Source organism: Penicillium diatomitis (genome assembly GCF_028827545.1).
Source record: "Penicillium diatomitis strain IBT 30728 chromosome Unknown utg000009l_segment0_segment0, whole genome shotgun sequence".
Taxonomy (NCBI): domain Eukaryota; kingdom Fungi; phylum Ascomycota; class Eurotiomycetes; order Eurotiales; family Aspergillaceae; genus Penicillium; species Penicillium diatomitis.
Window position 1 is genome coordinate 1,575,943 of NW_026623181.1, and position 17,501 is coordinate 1,593,443.

General features: G+C 50.9%; 6 protein-coding genes across 6 annotated transcripts; 4 read left to right on the forward strand and 2 right to left on the reverse strand.

The window, feature by feature from the left end:
* Nucleotides 1–192: 192 nt before the first annotated feature.
* On the reverse strand, nt 193–2,057 carry N7539_006959 (indoleamine 2,3-dioxygenase family protein; the record flags this gene model as incomplete). The annotated part of the gene is made up of 5 exons (XM_056936560.1): nt 193–408; nt 502–804; nt 866–1,026; nt 1,105–1,421; nt 1,564–2,057. 5 exons carry the CDS (start codon nt 2,055–2,057, stop codon nt 193–195), a joined length of 1,491 nt encoding a protein of 496 aa, XP_056788495.1.
* Nucleotides 2,058–3,594: 1,537 nt separating this feature from the next.
* On the reverse strand, nt 3,595–3,918 carry N7539_006960 (protein PET117; the record flags this gene model as incomplete). The annotated part of the gene is made up of 2 exons (XM_056936561.1): nt 3,595–3,768; nt 3,823–3,918. The coding sequence occupies 2 exons, from the start codon at nt 3,916–3,918 to the stop codon at nt 3,595–3,597; spliced, it is 270 nt and encodes an 89-aa protein (XP_056788496.1).
* Nucleotides 3,919–4,197: 279 nt separating this feature from the next.
* On the forward strand, nt 4,198–4,877 carry N7539_006961 (uncharacterized protein; the record flags this gene model as incomplete). Its single annotated transcript, XM_056936562.1, has 5 exons — nt 4,198–4,200; nt 4,269–4,307; nt 4,363–4,396; nt 4,543–4,643; nt 4,707–4,877. 5 exons carry the CDS (start codon nt 4,198–4,200, stop codon nt 4,875–4,877), a joined length of 348 nt encoding a protein of 115 aa, XP_056788497.1.
* Nucleotides 4,878–5,345: 468 nt separating this feature from the next.
* Nucleotides 5,346–6,963, forward strand: N7539_006962 (triglyceride lipase; the record flags this gene model as incomplete). Its single annotated transcript, XM_056936563.1, has 9 exons — nt 5,346–5,492; nt 5,540–5,627; nt 5,703–5,943; nt 6,010–6,019; nt 6,074–6,075; nt 6,136–6,224; nt 6,310–6,348; nt 6,413–6,542; nt 6,603–6,963. The coding sequence occupies 9 exons, from the start codon at nt 5,346–5,348 to the stop codon at nt 6,961–6,963; spliced, it is 1,107 nt and encodes a 368-aa protein (XP_056788498.1).
* Nucleotides 6,964–8,193: 1,230 nt separating this feature from the next.
* Nucleotides 8,194–10,324, forward strand: N7539_006963 (arrestin (or S-antigen), N-terminal domain protein; the record flags this gene model as incomplete). The annotated part of the gene is made up of 5 exons (XM_056936564.1): nt 8,194–8,406; nt 8,511–8,624; nt 8,689–8,901; nt 8,978–9,550; nt 9,611–10,324. 5 exons carry the CDS (start codon nt 8,194–8,196, stop codon nt 10,322–10,324), a joined length of 1,827 nt encoding a protein of 608 aa, XP_056788499.1.
* Nucleotides 10,325–12,274: 1,950 nt separating this feature from the next.
* Nucleotides 12,275–16,313, forward strand: N7539_006964 (uncharacterized protein; the record flags this gene model as incomplete). Its single annotated transcript, XM_056936565.1, has 3 exons — nt 12,275–12,624; nt 12,709–15,060; nt 15,113–16,313. The coding sequence occupies 3 exons, from the start codon at nt 12,275–12,277 to the stop codon at nt 16,311–16,313; spliced, it is 3,903 nt and encodes a 1,300-aa protein (XP_056788500.1).
* Nucleotides 16,314–17,501: the final 1,188 nt, after the last annotated feature.

A 17,501-nucleotide genomic window follows, 5' to 3' on the forward strand; every position in this document is an offset into this window, starting at 1 on the left:
CCAACCGGACTTTGTGTGACCAGCGGAAAGTGTAGGCTATTAATTTGAAAGACTATTGAAGCGCAGTTGCTCAAAGGGTCCTTCCATCTCCGAGCTCAAAATACCGCACTTGAGAGTTTCAAAATGTATGAGAGTATCAGAATTCACAAAGCCAGTAAAGTCGGCTGCTGTAATAAGTAAAGCCAAGACAATCTAAACACCACGCTCCTTACACCACTTCTCCACCTCCTTGGCCAGTTTCTCCTTTTGATCGCGAACCAGCTCCATTATAGGCTCAACTTGCTTACGGTGAGAAGCGATCCGATCCCCTTCACCGTTGACGCTGGTAACACCCTCTTTTGGCGCAAGATAAGTCTCATAGATTGAAATCATCAACTCCATAACAGCAGACAGCTGGTTTGGAAGCCACTATCAAGGACAATTGATCCACATTAGCATGGGTTCTCAGACAGACATCTTCATGAGACTTGGGACTTGTTTAGTGTGAGATTCGCAACTTACTGTGACGATAGGACTGCCGCCAGTTGCTGTGGGGTGAGGAGTCCGACGAATAATGTATTCACGGGCAAATAGCCAGTGACGCCAGCGGAAGCTGCGCACGTGGTTGAGCACTCGAAGGAATAGAACGGCTGTCTCGGAGTCTTGCACAGAGTAATTTTGCACGCCAATCTCCTCGGACTTCTCGCGCACATATGTGAGGAATTCGCGATGGGGGAGGGGGCGGTAGGCGCGGAATTCATGCAGGATCTTGGTCAGGGGCGTTGAAGGCATAGGAATTTGACAGAGATGGTCCAGAAGGGGAATCTTGGCGTGGTGGTTAGTATTTGCTGGACTGATGTTTGTTAAAGGGGTGAGGCAGACTCACGATGCTATCATTGGCGCCACTCTCACCGCGGAAAGAGAGAGGCTGGTTATTCTCAACGCCGTCGTAAATGACGCCGTTCGGAAACATGGACTGGTTGGTGATTCCGAAAATGAACACACGGAAGGAGAGGTACTCGGCGGGTTTGGAATTAGCCCACATATCTGGGATCAATTAGTCAAGCTCAAGGTAAGACGGATGTATTCTGATCTGGATTGTAATAGATTTCGGTCGGCTCATACCTTCCATGGATGCCTCGATCTTTTCCATGGTCCGAAGAATCTCGCGATAGCCATCGTTGATGTCTGAGCGATCGCCGTTCTGTTCAAGAGTATCGATGACCTTCAGAGCACCTGCAATGAGGGAACCTGTCTCCTTGACCATGTCCACGTGGGTCAGAATGAAGCCAGCCTCAGAGCTCTTTGGGTCCAAGCCTCGCTCAAAGGCGCGCACGAGGCGGAGGTTTGAGTAGTCTTCCAAGCCCTTGGAGTGATCTGCAAGAGTGTAATTGAACAGGGCATACGAGGCGGCATAGGACATGAATGGCGGAAGGTCCAAGCTATCACGAGAGTCAGCAAGTGTTGTGCAACTTGGCAGGCGAGTGGAGTGTCACAGCCTCATATATGCAGGGTGACTGAAAGAACAGGGTAAGAGGAAGAGTGAAACGGAAGCAAATCAAGATTCCTCATCAAATCACTCACATCTGAGCACATCGATACATTGGACGAGAAACAGACTTGGGCAAGACTTCTCGACCAAGACCATACCCCTGATCAGGATTCTTACACCAGTTTTCCCAACACGGTTCAAGAAGGTAGGAAGAAGCCAGGAAAGTATAATCCCGGAAGATTGCAGCAATAGTGAACTTATCCCAGTCTCCGTTGGGCAGCTTGAGCTTCTCAACCTCGTCAGTCAAGTCTGGGAGCTCCTTCTCAGTGGCAGGACCCAGTTCGTAGGTAGCCAGGAGACCGGGAGTACCGTCAAGCTTGACAACAGGGAGCCGTTCAACGAGGGACTCAAGTGGCTTGAAGACATCTGGCAGATGAGTGGGGGCGGTCTGGTAAGGAAGGAATCCAGTAGAGGTGGTAATGGTAAAGGGGTCTAGAGCATGGGAGAGGTTGGAAGGGTCATCGTGAATATGAGGGAACCGCTTCAAAGTAGCAGGCGAAGGCACAGGAACCTGAGAGCGAGTCATTCTTGCTTGGAAGATGCAAGTTTCAATGTGAAGCAAGTGAAACCAGGTGGGTGAAGGTGTATCAGGGGTGTGGAAGAGGAAAGATGTTGATGAGAAAGTAGGCACGACAAGGTCTGAAGGTCAAGAGATCAAGTACAGATCCGAGGGCAGAAAAAGTTGAGTGAAAAGATGGGTGGATGAACCGAGCCAGTATGGGATGTGAATAAAATGCTCGATGATGAGAGAAATTGGGCGGGAAAGGAGGCGATTCTTATAATACTCAGAGGCCGGTATCAATTCCGGCCTCATGCCCACCATTACGAAAAAGAATGAATTTCGCGTGGATCTTGTGACCTTCGCATCTAAATTGGGCTTAGAGAGCCCAGGTATGTCAAGAGACCAGTTTCTACGTGTTTTGTGAGCGATATGTATCAACGCCTGATAGTTCGTCTTCACTCTGCCCATCTTGAAGCTCTATATAGTCCTTGCTGGCATCAGGGCAAGTAAATATCACGGGACACGCTAATCCTCATTAGGCATTATATAGTAGCCGCCATTTTTCCGATGATGCAACGATTCTTACGATCTCTATGGATTTGAAACGACCTGGCGAATCATCAAAAATGTTGCTCCTATTTTTTGCGACAACTCATCTCAAGAACAGTCTTGTAGAAGGTCACTGATAGCACCCAGGTCATCGCTCATGTATACCACCAACGCAGCGTCAAGCTTCAGGATCAGGGTCCCTCCAGCTGATTGGCGGAGAAGCCGCCGTTTAGACTTTACTAGCGCCCGGAGGCCGGAATTCAGCCGGCCTCCGGTAATAGCCGGCCTACAGACACTGAGTCGGTCCGATTCCTGCGCAATCAGTGCATGAAAGCAACACAATCCGAGCAAAAAGTATGGAATGTTGCACAAAGCCCGATGTATTGCTTGAGCAGATCAACATGGCTCAACGACTACTTGATGACTTGTCACATTCAAGAAAGGAAACGTTGAGAGGACTATCGCACCGCATCATATACCTCACCGGGCCCGAAGAAGCCAAGCTGAAGAAATTAAGCATGATCTGATTGACAGAGGGAAGTACGGTAGCATATGATGGGGCTCTGGAGTCACTGAGCCAACACAAGAAGCCGGCCAATCGTGTCAGCTCCGATATCAGACGACACGTGGATGTCCTCTCGACGACTCTGACATGAACATTATTTGCTGCATCGTATCCTTGACCAAACTCTCATCATCTTCACTCCGGACCGTCTTAGCTTCTCAACATGCGCCCGGCAAACCCAAGATCATGCGTCATATTCAGGTGGTCTCATGGGCTCGAAAGACACACTGCACAGTGTACACAGATTTATATCGTACAAAACACTCCAACAACATGCATGGTATGGATGTTCAAGACCACTCCAATGGGCCTTCAACCGGTATTGTACAGAGTCTTCAAATTGGCAGATCCCTTCGCACCGAACGGGCGCGCACCGCAATTTGAGGTCATCGATAAAGAGGAAAGACCGCATGTGCTGCTGCGGCCGGACATCGCCTGATATTATCCTCATGAACCCGGACTCGTCTTTTGAGTTCCCACCCCCGGCGTCTCGGTCGTACTATGCACAGTCTGCAGCTTGAGATATTCTTCCTCGAGACGTTTTTGCAGTTCGAACTCGGCTTGGCGCTCTTGACGAATTCGCTGTTTCTCCATGTCGCGCTCGACACCTCTGTGCATGGCCTGTATCCTGCCTGTTAGTTGAAGTTTGTTTATGTCGCTGATAAGACGCAATACCTTTCGGTCGTTCTCTTGAGTCCAGTGGACAAAGTAAATGATGCCTGCGGTGCCCAGACCCGTGGCAGCGAGGGTCAACTTCGAAGCTCGAGACATAATGCAAGCCAGCCCCTGGTTTTCAATGCAAATGCACTGCCGATACAATGTTAAAGAAATAAACGACAGACGGGGCAAGCCTGAAGATAAGCCATGTGATCGGAGACGCATCGGCGGAATATCGTGCAATCACCAGGCGGAAGCGGCTGGCAATATGCTTCCCCACCGCTTTGGGGGGGGGGGGGGGGCTGATCGAGCTCCAAGCTCCGCATTCCTGTCGCCCCAATAGCATCGTCATTTCAATTGTATCCAGATACCAACTGTATACTTCTGGTAAAGATGGTAAGTGAACTACGTTGCTCATATAACCTTTTATCTGGGTGTTATACTAACTGAAGTAACCAAACTAGTCGGCTCAGAACTCCGCGGGCATTCAGACCCTCCTTGACGTACGTGCTGATCGGAGAGCCGCCGCAGGTGCAGGCGTATTGACACTGAATCTAGGCCGAGAGGGAGGCGCAGAAGATTGTGCAGCAAGGTCCGGTCTTCTTCCATCTTCTATGCGTATGCATTTTGCGATTCGGTGCTAACAAGCCATTTCACCAACAGCTCGGGAATGTATGAACTAATGGCACCCCAACCGTGAACGATCCCGACCTGACTTGACGCTGTTTCGCCATGCAGACCGTACCAAGCGGATAAGAGACGCCAAGGCCGAGGCCCAGAAGGAGATCGAAGAATATCGTAACCAGAAGGAGGAGGAATATAAGAAGTTCGAGACCGAGGTAGGACACACCATGGCCTCTCCGACGAATGTGAATACTCGCTAATCCCTCCGCATCTCACAGCATTCGAGCGGTTACAGAAAGGCCGAGGAAGATGCCGATAAGGAGGCTCAAGAGAAGTTGAAGGAGATCGAGGCGGCCGGCAAGAAGCAGGGTGACAAGGTTGTCGACGATCTGATCCAGGCGACGACTGATGTCAAGCCCAAGGTGCCGGAGAAGATTGCAAAGGCATAAGAGCCGCGTGTTCGTTTCACCAGGTTTTCTCATCATCTTTCCGCCGCCGTATTTAGAGCATACGTTTTCAAGCTTGTTTATCGATATCCGACGCAGGACAATTTCGCTTGCCGATCATACATGACTGACTGATCTTACATATTTTTTGCGCTACTTCCAGTCTCAAGTCGCAGGCTGGGGCTTGCGATTGTTTTCTGGTACCAAAGCGGGCTGTAGTCATATTTTGTTCACGCACGATGCCCTGCGACTGTACTTCGAGCTCGTTTAGTCAGGCAGCTACAGTAGCTCATCCGGACAGGGTTACGGTTCTTCTGGCCTGCATTGGTAATCGCTGGGGTATTGGCTATACCGCGCTCAAATATTATGATCATGTGAACCTGGTTCATTTTTATTGAGTAAATCAAGCCGCGACTTCTATCCAAAAATGATCTCCTCTCCCCCAGATAAGGCTATTGAAGATCATCGATTATGGTTGCCTCAGGCGCTCAGCGCATCATCCGTCTGTTGCGTCATTCCTTTGCAACCCGGACCTTTCTGCGCATACGAGCCCAACCATGGGATATGCAGCTCGATTTTGCGGTGCAGCTAGGATACGCATACATCGAAGTCCGCTTTGTAAAAAGATCTCGCATGTTTCCTCACAACCATACAGTTCGGCACAGGATGCGGCAAAGTCCATACTTGAACCCCGGCTCGAGGATCACGGCCGGGTCATTCGCGATCAATACTCACTAATTCGAGATAGCTACGGTGCGCACCCGAAAGCACTTCTGACCGCGATGTTTGAAGAACAAGATTTGTTAACATGAGAGAATTCTACCTCAGCGGCCCCCAAGCATCCGATCGTTCTCGCCCATGGCTTACTTGGCTTTGACGAGCTTCGGCTCGCCGGGCCATTCCTTCCAGGTGTCCAGTACTGGCGCGGAATCAAGGAAGCTCTTACCGCGAAAGGTGTAGAGGTAGTTACTGCGACGGTACCGCCATCTGGATCAATTGAAGAGCGAGCGGAGGAGTTGGCGCGCGATATCGAGATCGGGGCACAGGGAAAGGATGTCAATATCATCGCGTGCGCTCAGTGTTCCTACCAGCAGTAAGGTGATTATTAGAGCTAATCAGATGACTCGCTCTCCAGACATAGTATGGTAAGTACCCACCGATTATTCAGATTTATAGCTCAAGGCTAATCGATGTTTCAGGGGTGGGACATCCATAAGTTCCTTTTTTTACTGAATGTCCAAGCCTAACAACATCTTGCAAGTGGCCTGGACTCGCGATACATGATCAGCCGTCTTCAACCGCAGAAGTTCAAGGTGCTGTCTCTGACGACCATTGCCACGCCTCATCGTGGTATGTTTATACCATGAGCATATCATGAAGGGCAATGCTGCCAGGTTCTCATGTCAAAGCAAAAGCTAATGAGACTGTTGAACAGGCTCAGCAGTAGCCGATTACTGTTTCGACCAAATTGGCAGTGGGTTTACTCCGCATAATTTCATTGAGTCTCGAAACTCTTGCATGTTGACTCTCAGTTACAGCCGAATTGTTACCCCAGATCTACTACACTCTAAATAAGCTTAACGTCGCCACGGGCGCTTTTTCTCAATTGACGAGAAAGTATATGTCTGAGGATTTCAACCCAAACACGCCTGATCTTGACAGTGTCCGGTAAGGTCTTGCACGCTGTCTTTCCCTAGTATGGTCATGGCTAGTAAACTGACCGAGCAGATATTTCTCCTATGGGGCAACCGTTGAACCCAGTTTGTGGTCCGTCTTTCGACTATCTCACCGCATCCTCGCCAAAGCCGAGGGTCCCAATGACGGACTGGTCAGTGTGGCTAGTAGCCTGTGGGGTGGTGAGACAGGATACAAGGGAACTCTGGTGGGCGTCAGCCATCTCGACCTGATCAATTGGACAAATCGGTTGAAGTGGCTGGCGGCAGAGGTGACGGGCAATCCGCGCAAGTTCAATGCCATCGCCTTTTACTTGGATATTGCAGGTATGAGTGCCCAATCATTTACCAGCGTATCAAGCGAGTATATTGACCTGAAAACTGCGGTAGATATGTTGGCCAAGGAGGGTTTATAAGATGGAGGTGTCATGCTCTAATTGATCTTTTGATACCCATTGATCCAATGCTACAGGTGCATTATTCAAGTTGATTTAATCAGCATCCGAAAAATAACAGCTCTGCCATGTATGGCGGGTCAGCAGGATGACCTCCAGGAGGTTTCACTGACATGACCGAAATCTCGAAGCAGCGGGTGTTCCAACATGAGCACTTGAGTGGTTTGGTTCAATGGAAATGGTAAGGAACGTGGAAGTTCGAACTCGTTGCGGAAGCGTTGCCTGATCTGGTTTAAACTCTCTTCAAATGACTTGTCATTGAATGTCCGTCCCCCTAGTAAGTTCCTTAGAGAGGAGTGAGTGCCACTGAGTGGTGCGTCGTGAGTATCGCAGCGGGATGTTCTCGGAATTGTGGTGCCTAAACGCGAGATCCCAAAGCGGCACGTCAATGTTATTTTTGTGTAAGACACTCAGCGCCTTTGTATCCTCGCTGATACAGCCCCGCAGGTTCGTACTTTGAATGTAGTCGGTGGTCAGAGATCACTGATCTCTAATCAACATATTAATACCTTATCGACTGGGTAAGTCTGAAAAATGCTACAAATCGCGGTGGCTGATACTGTGGCGGTCCAACAAGGCGCAGCATTGATGCAGGTTCAATCCATCCAGTAGCCACCTTCCTAGTGACTGCCCCAGGCGGTTAACCAGCCTTACATAAGCCTTGAACTGGTCGCTGCAGCCTTAATTCTACGCCCGCGCGTGGAACGATGACGCTGATGACAGACGAAAATTGGAGCTGATGGAAAGGGGGTCTGATTGGGAGTCAGGACCAGGGAATCGCATCATTATGAAGAACTCCATACTAGCTAGTGTGTCAGGCCCACCGAAGTGCGTATATATACATGTCAGGTCCGTCGCGCCGCTCCCGTCTACTGTGGAGATTTGGACTTATCCCACCACCAAACGTCATCTCCGACATTCGAAGGGTCTTTCAATGCTTTTTGAAAGCTCCCGCACCCCTCCTGCATCGATCGGACAACTCCAAACAACACCGTCACCCATCCGGTCTCCTTCACTGAACAAGAGATCTTCCGAAAACAATAGTGGTGACATTGAGGTCGCACCTCCAAAGCTGCGCATCTCGCCCCATCAATCATACACCGGGACAGATTGATCGTGGAGACCCCGGGCGCTCCTCAGTCGCCGAACCCAACCCCCAGGGAGCTCTGGCGGCCCGGGGCTTGCGCCGCCATGTCCGCGACAATCCTCCTAGACAGCCATCATGCGCACTACACCAATTTGGACTTTCTATCGGGCAAAGTGGTTCTGCAGCTCCCAACGGAAGCTGCCATCGGGGGAATTCAGGTCAAGCTGGAGGGAGTGAGCCGAACGCGGCTCTCCGGCCCTCGCCATCCTCACCATGTGAATTCGGACAAGAAGCGCACCGAGCTGGAAGTCCATAAAGTATGTATTTCAACGGTCTCGACCAGATGCTGGAGCTTCCGGAGAGACTCAATCAGGTCCTACTTTGACCTCGGGTTGGGAGCATGCCTGCTGATTGACCGCAGATTCTCTACAAGGTTGCGACCGTTTTTCCTACGCCAGCGGTCATGCAGACGGGGACGCCGGCGCCCTCGTACACTTTCGCTGCCGGCTCATACTCGTACCCTTTTAGTTTCAAGGTGAGAGCCGTCCTTTAGTGATGTTCATTGCACGTGAAGCGCCCATGTTCTAACCATCTGTCAGTTTCCCTTCAACAATTCTTGCAATGCAATCAACAGCATGCGGACCAATCTCGTCACGTCGGGTCTGAAAGTAGAGATGGCGCGCGATACCAATCGACACGTCAAAAAAACTCTTCCTCCTTCATTGAGTGGGTATCCCGGCATGGCCGAGATTCAGTATTTCGTCAAAGCCACCGTGATCAGACCCCAGTTCTACAAGGAGAATATCAGAACCGTACGCGAGCTCCTCTTCCTACATTATGACCGTGACAAGCTCTATGCGGCAAAATAATTAACTCATGAATTCTCAGATTGTGCCTCTCAATTTTCTACCAATTGAGCCTCCAAGAACTGGCAATCCCAATGAGGAGACTTACGCCCGTCGGCAGCATCAGTTCATTAGCCCACCAACGCTGACGAAAAAGAAGAGCGGCCTCTTCGGTCGAAGTACCACCACGCTGCGCGAGTCGACCCAGGAACTCCCGCGGGTGTCCGTCGAGTCGCGGCTTCCTAATCCTTCCATTCTCACGTGCAATGAACCCATCCCACTCCGTCTTATCGTAAAGAAAGTAAACAATGCCCCAGAGGTGGTCTTTCTGCAAATGCTGCAGATCGAGCTGATATCATACACGAAAGTCCTTGCCCACGATCTCACATGGCAGGAAAATGGCTCATGGGTAGTCCTGAGCTCGAGCAACATGGGCCAGGCGCTCAGTCGACCAGGCGATCCCGCTGGCACAGACTGGACGATTGACCCCAAGATTTGGGCCGGCCTACCACTTCCAAGCTCGGTGGCTCCGTCTTTTGAGACCTGCAATATCGAAAGAAGCTATGAACTGGAGGTTCGAGTGGGGTTGACTCATGGCACGACTGGAAACACACAGGTAAGAAAGGCTTTCCCAGTCTGCTGTGCGGGATGTTGTGACTGACAAGGATTTCTGTAGCCACAAATGATCGTGCTACCACTGCGGATGCCCGTCAAAGTGTACTCAGGAATCAAGCCACCTTCAGCACTATTGGAAGCCATGGCAGCAGCAACCCCACAGTCCACATCCTCAAAACCCGCTCCGGTTCCGTTTCCATCGCAGCCCCATGAGGGAGAACGACCCCCAATGCCCCCCCCGCCCCCTGCAGGACCTGTCCCAGTAAGCGAAGGGGTTTTGCACGAGGACGCACCACCCAGCTACGAGGACGCGATGGGCGAAAACATCAGTCCCGTAGATGGACCACGTCGCGAGTATCACCCACCAGATGCCACGTCCTCCCGAAGCGTTGCAGAATCTGCCACTGATCCCAAATCTGCAGTCGAAATGGCAAGTTTCCGTGAAGACGGCTCAGCTGCTGAAGGTTCCTGGGCTTCGTCGAGTCACGCACGTCGCTCCTCATCGGAGTCCTTTGACATGCTTCCCAATACTCCTCCCGAGTCAAATTTCGGGTCCCGTCCTACGACCCCCGTCACACGATCTCAAAGCATGATGAAAGGTCATCGCAATGATGCACGCCAAGAAGGACCCCCACAGTACGAGCCGGTTGCCGAAGTGCACTTAGCGCCCCATGCTGAAATCGATCGTCAACCATCACGAAATAGCCCGCGACCTAAGAATTTGGGAGTTCCAGCGAGGAAGCCTGTGCCGCGCAATGCCAGTATGCCGCACTGAGATAAGCTCTTATTACTGCACACCGAACGCCTGTCTCTTTCGTGTTGAGATGGCATCTTCTCCATCACTTGTCAACACGCTCATGGCTCGTCAGCAGTGAGCTCCCACATAGTATAATTTGCAGCTTTTGTGACATGACCAAGGCATCCTTCAATACCCTCTTGTCTTTATATTGCTCACTAGTGAATAATATTCATATGCTACTGTCGAGTGGTGCTACAATCCCGGGACCTTGTCGTGTTTAGCTGACTGCTTGAAGCCGAGATGTCCAAGCTTGAGTCGAGATGAACCGTGAATGGAAACATGAACCTCGAATCCAGAGTGTCTTTGTCCTCTTCTGTATGGTCTCGTAGAGCAGAGTAACTTGAAGTCAGCCATCTCAATAAACACCTATCACAATTCCAACATACCTCACCCATAGAAAAATTCTCATATCGTCGCTTACAACCTGATCGTCAAGTACCTATCACTTCGAATCATGTATTCGCCCATGAGGCACGCCTTGGAAGTCATCCTCGAATACTTTCGAGAGTTGGCGTTTATGACATGACGGTCAAATCGCATTACAGCTGTGAATGACATCGACACTGTCTGTTGATGATCGAGTGTCTTTTCCAATTCGGATGGGTATGTATATCACAAGATCACCGGGACGAAGATGGAATCAACATATCTTGAGAATCCATCTCAGGCTACGACCCAATACGTTGCGTGTGGGGATACATGCCTGCTAGACTTAATATGATTGCTTCAGCATTCCGGACATATGAAAAAAACGTGATGTGCTCATATCATCACCCTTATAGACAGTAACCGCTTGCTCTACGTGAAGGGTACATCATTTATCATGAGAGTCATGGTTTAGCAGAGTGCGTTGAAATTCCAATCTGACGTTCGATCTGAGAGAATCTCCAGTAGTGAGGTATAGGAGTGCCAAAGCTTGACCTTTTCTCCTTTATAGTCGAGCAAATGGTATACCATTCCAGCAGCCAGGCCTGGTGGTGCAGTGAGGAGAGGTCCCCGACGGGGGGTCTCTCCCCTGCCGTGCCCCTTAGCTAAGGGCATGGCATATACCTTTGGGTGTGCCTCACTGGTACCTTCGGGTACCGAGGTTTCACAGGCCTGGCTGGCTGGGTGGGTGGGAAGTCCGACCTGACGGACGCGTCAGGCGGCGGCCAATTTTTTTTTTTCAATAATTTTTTCCGATGATATTTTTTTGATTCTTGACGATAAGACGTTCCCCTGGATTGGAAGATGATTTAGTTCAGTGAAGGCCACAAGACAATGCCTCGGCAAAGTTTATGAAGTTGTTGTAGGAGAGACTGCTGAGCTTCGCTGAGAGTATGCTTTGGTTGGAGTTGAGGTTTTGGGGGGGGGGTTGATGTATACACAAAGTGTCTCAGTATCAAAGAGACCTTGGGCAAAGGTACCATAATGCAGAGAAAGTCTGCGGTTCGAGTCCGGCAAAAATCGAATTCTTTTTTGCCCTCTTTTGAGATGGGAGCAAACAACGTGAGTCGTTGCCCAAGTTTTTCTGCCTCTCCATCTCAGGTCGTGCCTGCCTGTTGTTTGTCCGTAGATCTGATGTTTGCGGGAAGTTGTTGACAGCGCCGATCTTATACATGTGGGGCTAGTACAAATCGGGGTTAGCGCGCCTCCACGCGCTCCCCCATGATGGAAGCTTCCATTTTCCTGGACAAACGAATTTATCCCCCCAAGGCCCGTCGAATTGGGGGTCGATCAACGTCATCTCCGTCGCAAGTCTTTCTACACATAATAAAGCCTCACTGAAAGGGAATTGAGTCTTCTTCACGAAAGATCTTGCAGGCATTGCGGGGGTGCTCCAACGTTCTGAAACAGGGGACGATCGAGGAATAGCGGCCGCGACAGCAAAGCTCTCCCAACCTCTGTGCCCGAGGCAAACGATCTAGCTCCGACAACTGCTACATCATGCGCTTGCACCTCGTCATATCTCGCCATGGCCTACCGCCGACACGAATTCTCTGGACAACGAGCTCGTCCTCGACCTTAGGTGAATATGGGTCTCATCAACCGGCAACGGCGTCGATGGTCGCGTCTTCGCGCACGCCGAACATCGCCTTCGCCAATGGAGGGTACACGATCGCACAGTTGCTGGAAGATGTGAATGAAGTTGTCCCACTCGAAACAGAACCGACGATATTTGACCCGGAGTTTAGCGGTCAGTGGGGCCTGGAGGACTACGTCGTCGAGGTTGGGGGATCGGAGTGCCTCCATTTCATGGAGGTGGATGGGCTGCTGAGGGATGGGGACGAAGTCGTGTAGGGAAACCACCGGGACCCTATTCTCCATAGGATTTCCTATTACTGCCAAAATCAAGCTCTAACATGTTGCGATTTGCATAGGATCCGAGCGCTTCAACTGGCTGACCTTCGTGCTCGGCGTATTTGCGGCCGTCACCAAATCACTGGCGATGGGAAACATTTGATTGATGGAGTGCCGTTCGGCATGCCTTTTTACAAACGGACCACCTCGAATCGACCGGCTATCACAATTCCGCCCAGAAAGAAGCGGCGGACTGCTTTCTCTGGATGGGACCAGGGACCAACGTACGAAGATCCCGGTGCAAACGTCAGAGTGCAGAGAGGCCATGCAAGTGACGATGAATGGCTTCCTCAAGATCCTGGTCAATACGGAAAAGAGCTTTCAGTTTTGCCAGCCGACCATGAGATTTCGGACATGGGGACTGTGATCCGCCATCCTGTCAATTACTCAGGGAATGCGGATGAGGCCATGGATGAGGATTCTGGGGAAGATTCCTACCGCTCAGACTCTGATGAAGAAGCCGACATTGAATATGAAGCGGATGAGCTCGAGGACGAACTCAAAGCTTTGAAAGAAGAGTTCGAGATTTCTGAGCCTCGGATCCTAAACATACACTCTCAGCCTCGAGAGTCATCAGGCCCGTCTCTACGCCCAAGCTCAATCGCCAAGAGGCCCTTATCCTCGGAATCCCAAGGAAAAAGCTCGCTTGTGGGTGCGTCCTCCTTCTCTAGCAAACATTCCGCGGGTCACCAGGATTCTTCGCCCCGTATGCCCAAGGCCGTCAGGTTCAACGGAGGAGCCCCGCGTGCCGACTTGGCCGCTGGGGGCCCCACGCAGGAAGAAGAAGACTCGTCCTCCTCCTCATCAAGTGAATCCAGCTCGGACTCGGAGGACGCAGAAGATGAAGAGGATCCCGAGGTCTCGTCTGACGAAGACTCCCCGCCTGAAGACGTGTCTGCCTCCTCATCAGCAGAATCCGATACTTCGAGTACCAGCTCGACTTCGGAGGACGATACATCTGAGTCCGAGGAGGAAGAGGACGATTCGGTCATCTCCAAAAAGACCCAGTCGACTATGATGAATCCACCCGGGAAAGGATCAACGCGCACGAAGAAAAGCAACATGCGCTTTAAATTACGGCGCAGACTCTCAAAGTTGAAAGAGCTCAAGATTCTTCCCGAGGAGGCTGATTTCGCTGCTCTTCGTGAATGGGAGGAAAAGAACGGCGGCTGGCACTTGCCCGAGGAGACCAGCATCTTGTCTGCCTCTACAAACGCGGCTCAAAGGAAAGAAGATGAGCAGCGCGAATTCGAAGCAAGACGGGAGAAGCTCCTTCGGGACTTGGCTAGCGGCGGCGTGGACGTCGATGAGACTTCTGAGAAGCAGATTACGCAGCCCCAGCGTTCCGGTGATTCCAGCAGTGTTGAGAGATCTGTTTCCGCAAACGCTGGAGTAGCTGGAGAGACATCGAATCCACGGAAGCTTGACATTGAAAGCTCACGACGTATGCTGTTTGGGTCATTGGGAGTCCGCACGCCAAAGACCGAAGAGGATGTGGAGGCCACGCGAAGGAAGCTCGCGGCACAGGCCAGCACTGCTCACTCACGCAAGGCTAAAGCATCTCGGCCACCCGTGGAGGAAATGAATGAAGAGAGCGGCGGTGACGACGACTGGGAGAACAAGCTAGTCATCAAAGCGGTTGAGTGTATCCATGATGACATTGTGCTGACTGCGCCGCCGTTTCCCTTTGTGCAGAGATGGGACAAAGAGGCGAATGAGATCATTCGTCAGCGTAACGGCTGGGGTAAAAAGCGTAAGCGCAAGCAGAGAGTCCAAGTCTACGAGGAAGACGAGCATGGGGAGTACGACGATTATGATCATAACGCAAGCGAGTCGCACATGCTCAATTACGATTGTCAATGGCCAACAGCTGAGAATGAAACAGCACAGGCCGCAGACCACCAGGTGAAATCTGAAACAAGTCTGGCTGATGATTTGCCCCCGATGCCTGCCGATCCAAGTTCATTGGCCGATCTATCCGAGAAGGATACAAAGGTTGGAGCAATCATTGCTTTCAAGCAACTGGACATGTCAAAAGCGACCAACTGGCAGCCTGTGCTTTCAGGATATCGTGTTGCTGAAATTCATGAGGTGCACAACAATGGCGAAATCAAGATTCGCCTGGCAGCACGCGATCGACGGCCAAAGCCCAAAGAGCGGGACCCAGAAGACGAAGAACCTCGCGCATACATTGATTTTGAAATGCCGGGAATGGAAGAAGATGACGAAGACGACGGGTATCGTGAGGTCGACATGTCAGAGCTCGCCGAGCCAAAGCTTCTTCGCACTGCAGCTCTTGATATCAGTGGCGTTGGTGGTGATCAAGCCGAAGAGAATGACAAATCTGGAGCGTCCGCCAGAGAGGGTAGCACGTCAGTCAACTGAACCCTTGAATTCGTTTGCGTGTGCTCACTGTCTTCAAAGTGTATCTGTAGTAGAGGATTCTATGCCAAATGACCAGCCCGCATCGTCACCATCCTCACCCATCGAAATGGACCTGGATGAAACCACTTATGTGACCCTGGAGACGGCTGCCAGTCGCTTGCCCTCCCTCAATGGATCTCCCGCAAGAGCTACGGAAGCGGCGTCTTCTCGAACCCCAACCGCTGCCGCTGCCAGACTTCGCGTCCCTCGTGGCAGATATGCAGACGACGAGTACAGCGAGTCGCCAGCTGTCCCATCGCCAAATTTCTCGGGCTTTCACTCCGCGCGATCTTCGCCAGGAACTAGTATAGGGCCTCGATATCATGAGCTTGGAGACTCAGGCTTGGACGGGCATACTCTCGTCGGCGAACAGTCGATGCTAGCCGTGGGTCACGCGAATCAAGATATGTCTGCGATTTCTTTTACCTCTGCGAACCAATCTTTCTCGAACACTCAGCAGGACAGCACTCCGCAAGATCGACAAGTTGTCGACAACAGCCACATCTCTGCCAGCAACGAGACTCTAGTCTCCATGGCTCACCATACAGTCGAAGCTGCCGAGACCGATCTCAAAAAGTCATCGCCTGCTCCCAGTGTCAGTTCCAGACCCAGTTCTAGTTCCGAAGAGCAGCAAAGTGAGAGGCCTACCCCGACGCAAAACAGCAGCATGCTGGAGTTACTAGAGAGCGACTGCTTCAATGCAGGCGACACCGAAGCGGAGAGGGAGGAGGGGGATGATGATTATGATGAAGAAGACAGTGTGCTCCACAGCAATCAGAGCCCTGACCTCTCCTCACAGACTTCACCGAGACCTCCCACAAGCGCGCAGCGTGTGTCTCACCCCTCGCCTAATCTCAATGACGATTCTTTGCGCCAATATGGCTCCCCTGCGACATCCACTCGCTCCAGACGCCCACAACACTCCTTTACATCTCAGCCCAGTGTCTCTCAAGTTTCTGAAGTGATCGATCTCACAGAAAAATCCAGCCCGGGTCCTTTGGCGTCCCATAGCAGTTCGCCGCAGCGCCCGACGACGAACGGTATTGGTAACGATGACCAGTCTTCAACCAGTAAGGCTACAGCATCGTCAAGCAAGATCCAGGAGATGGCAGAAGTCGCGGTTAGCCCGGGACCAAGCCAGAAGACAAAGAAGAAGAAGAAGAAGACAAAGAAGAAGGAGCGCTTTATTAGCAGAGTCTAAAGCGCCCTTGGAAATTTCACCTATTATCACAATGTTGTTCGGTTGAAACCTCAGGTCTGTCACGGTCGAGGTTAACTAAGATTTTACCTTTCAACATCAACCCCGGTTTCTAGATGGTGTTTCCCCTCCTTCCCTTAATTGTGATGCTGGCCATGACAGCTCCTTTTCATTTTGTTGTAATTATTTGATATACCATGATGGCAGCTGAGCTCAAGTATTAGCACATGTGGTGGTAAATTCCCATAATATCAATTTCTCTCATATCTTCAAACCAGCAGCACAGCGTGTAGATGAGGGAATCACATCCCTCATGAAAGAAGGTATCCCATTGTCTCTCTTCTAGCGAAATCAGTTCAACGCACTACATCCAAACATCCATCCCCTCCCCGGCTCGTCACACGATATGTTGGCGGACATGGCACTCCTTCCCCCACCTCCTCAGCCGATCAGACAGGTCCATGAAATCTCTATGGAGGTGACCACCTGCCGTCAACAGGGGTTACTGCTTAATAGGATCACGCAGTCATATATATGCTTTCCAGTCATATATATGCTTTCCGTGTAAGCGTCTGTGATCAGCCTGAATATTCACAAATTGTAGACTTCCCTACAAGAACTTTCACTCATATTGAGTGGATGGCTATAATGCGATTGAATGTAAGCTACTTCCGTGCGGACGTACCTATTTAGTCCACGCCAAAGCAAACAGCATTGCAGTGAACCTGTGAAATCCATTTCTTCAAGCCCAAGGATTACGTCCCCACTGAGGTTCCAGGACTGCAGATTTGGAGGGCATACCTACCTGGTTGTTGCAATCTAGATTACTTCCACCATTTGGCTCGGAAGCCCGACGTTGGATAAGAATCTTGGAAGGCTATCGGACTTCACTCACACCTGGGCTCTTCTATAGGTACTAGAGTAATGGCGTATTCATTCGATGAATAGACGTCCCTCTAAGGGATGGATGAGGTGTGGAGTTGGGGTGGACAGCATAGGTCAATTTTACCTACATATGTGGCGTTACTTCATCGGTCGAGTAAGTGAACTTCCATGCATTGCTGTCAATGACTTTCGAAGAAAGATTCCTACGAGCCGCGAGAGATTATATTGATCGAGAGGAAAAAGATGATGTTTTGAAGCGTCTGAGATTCGAGCTTGGTATGGAACTAATAGATAAGCAGAAGCTCT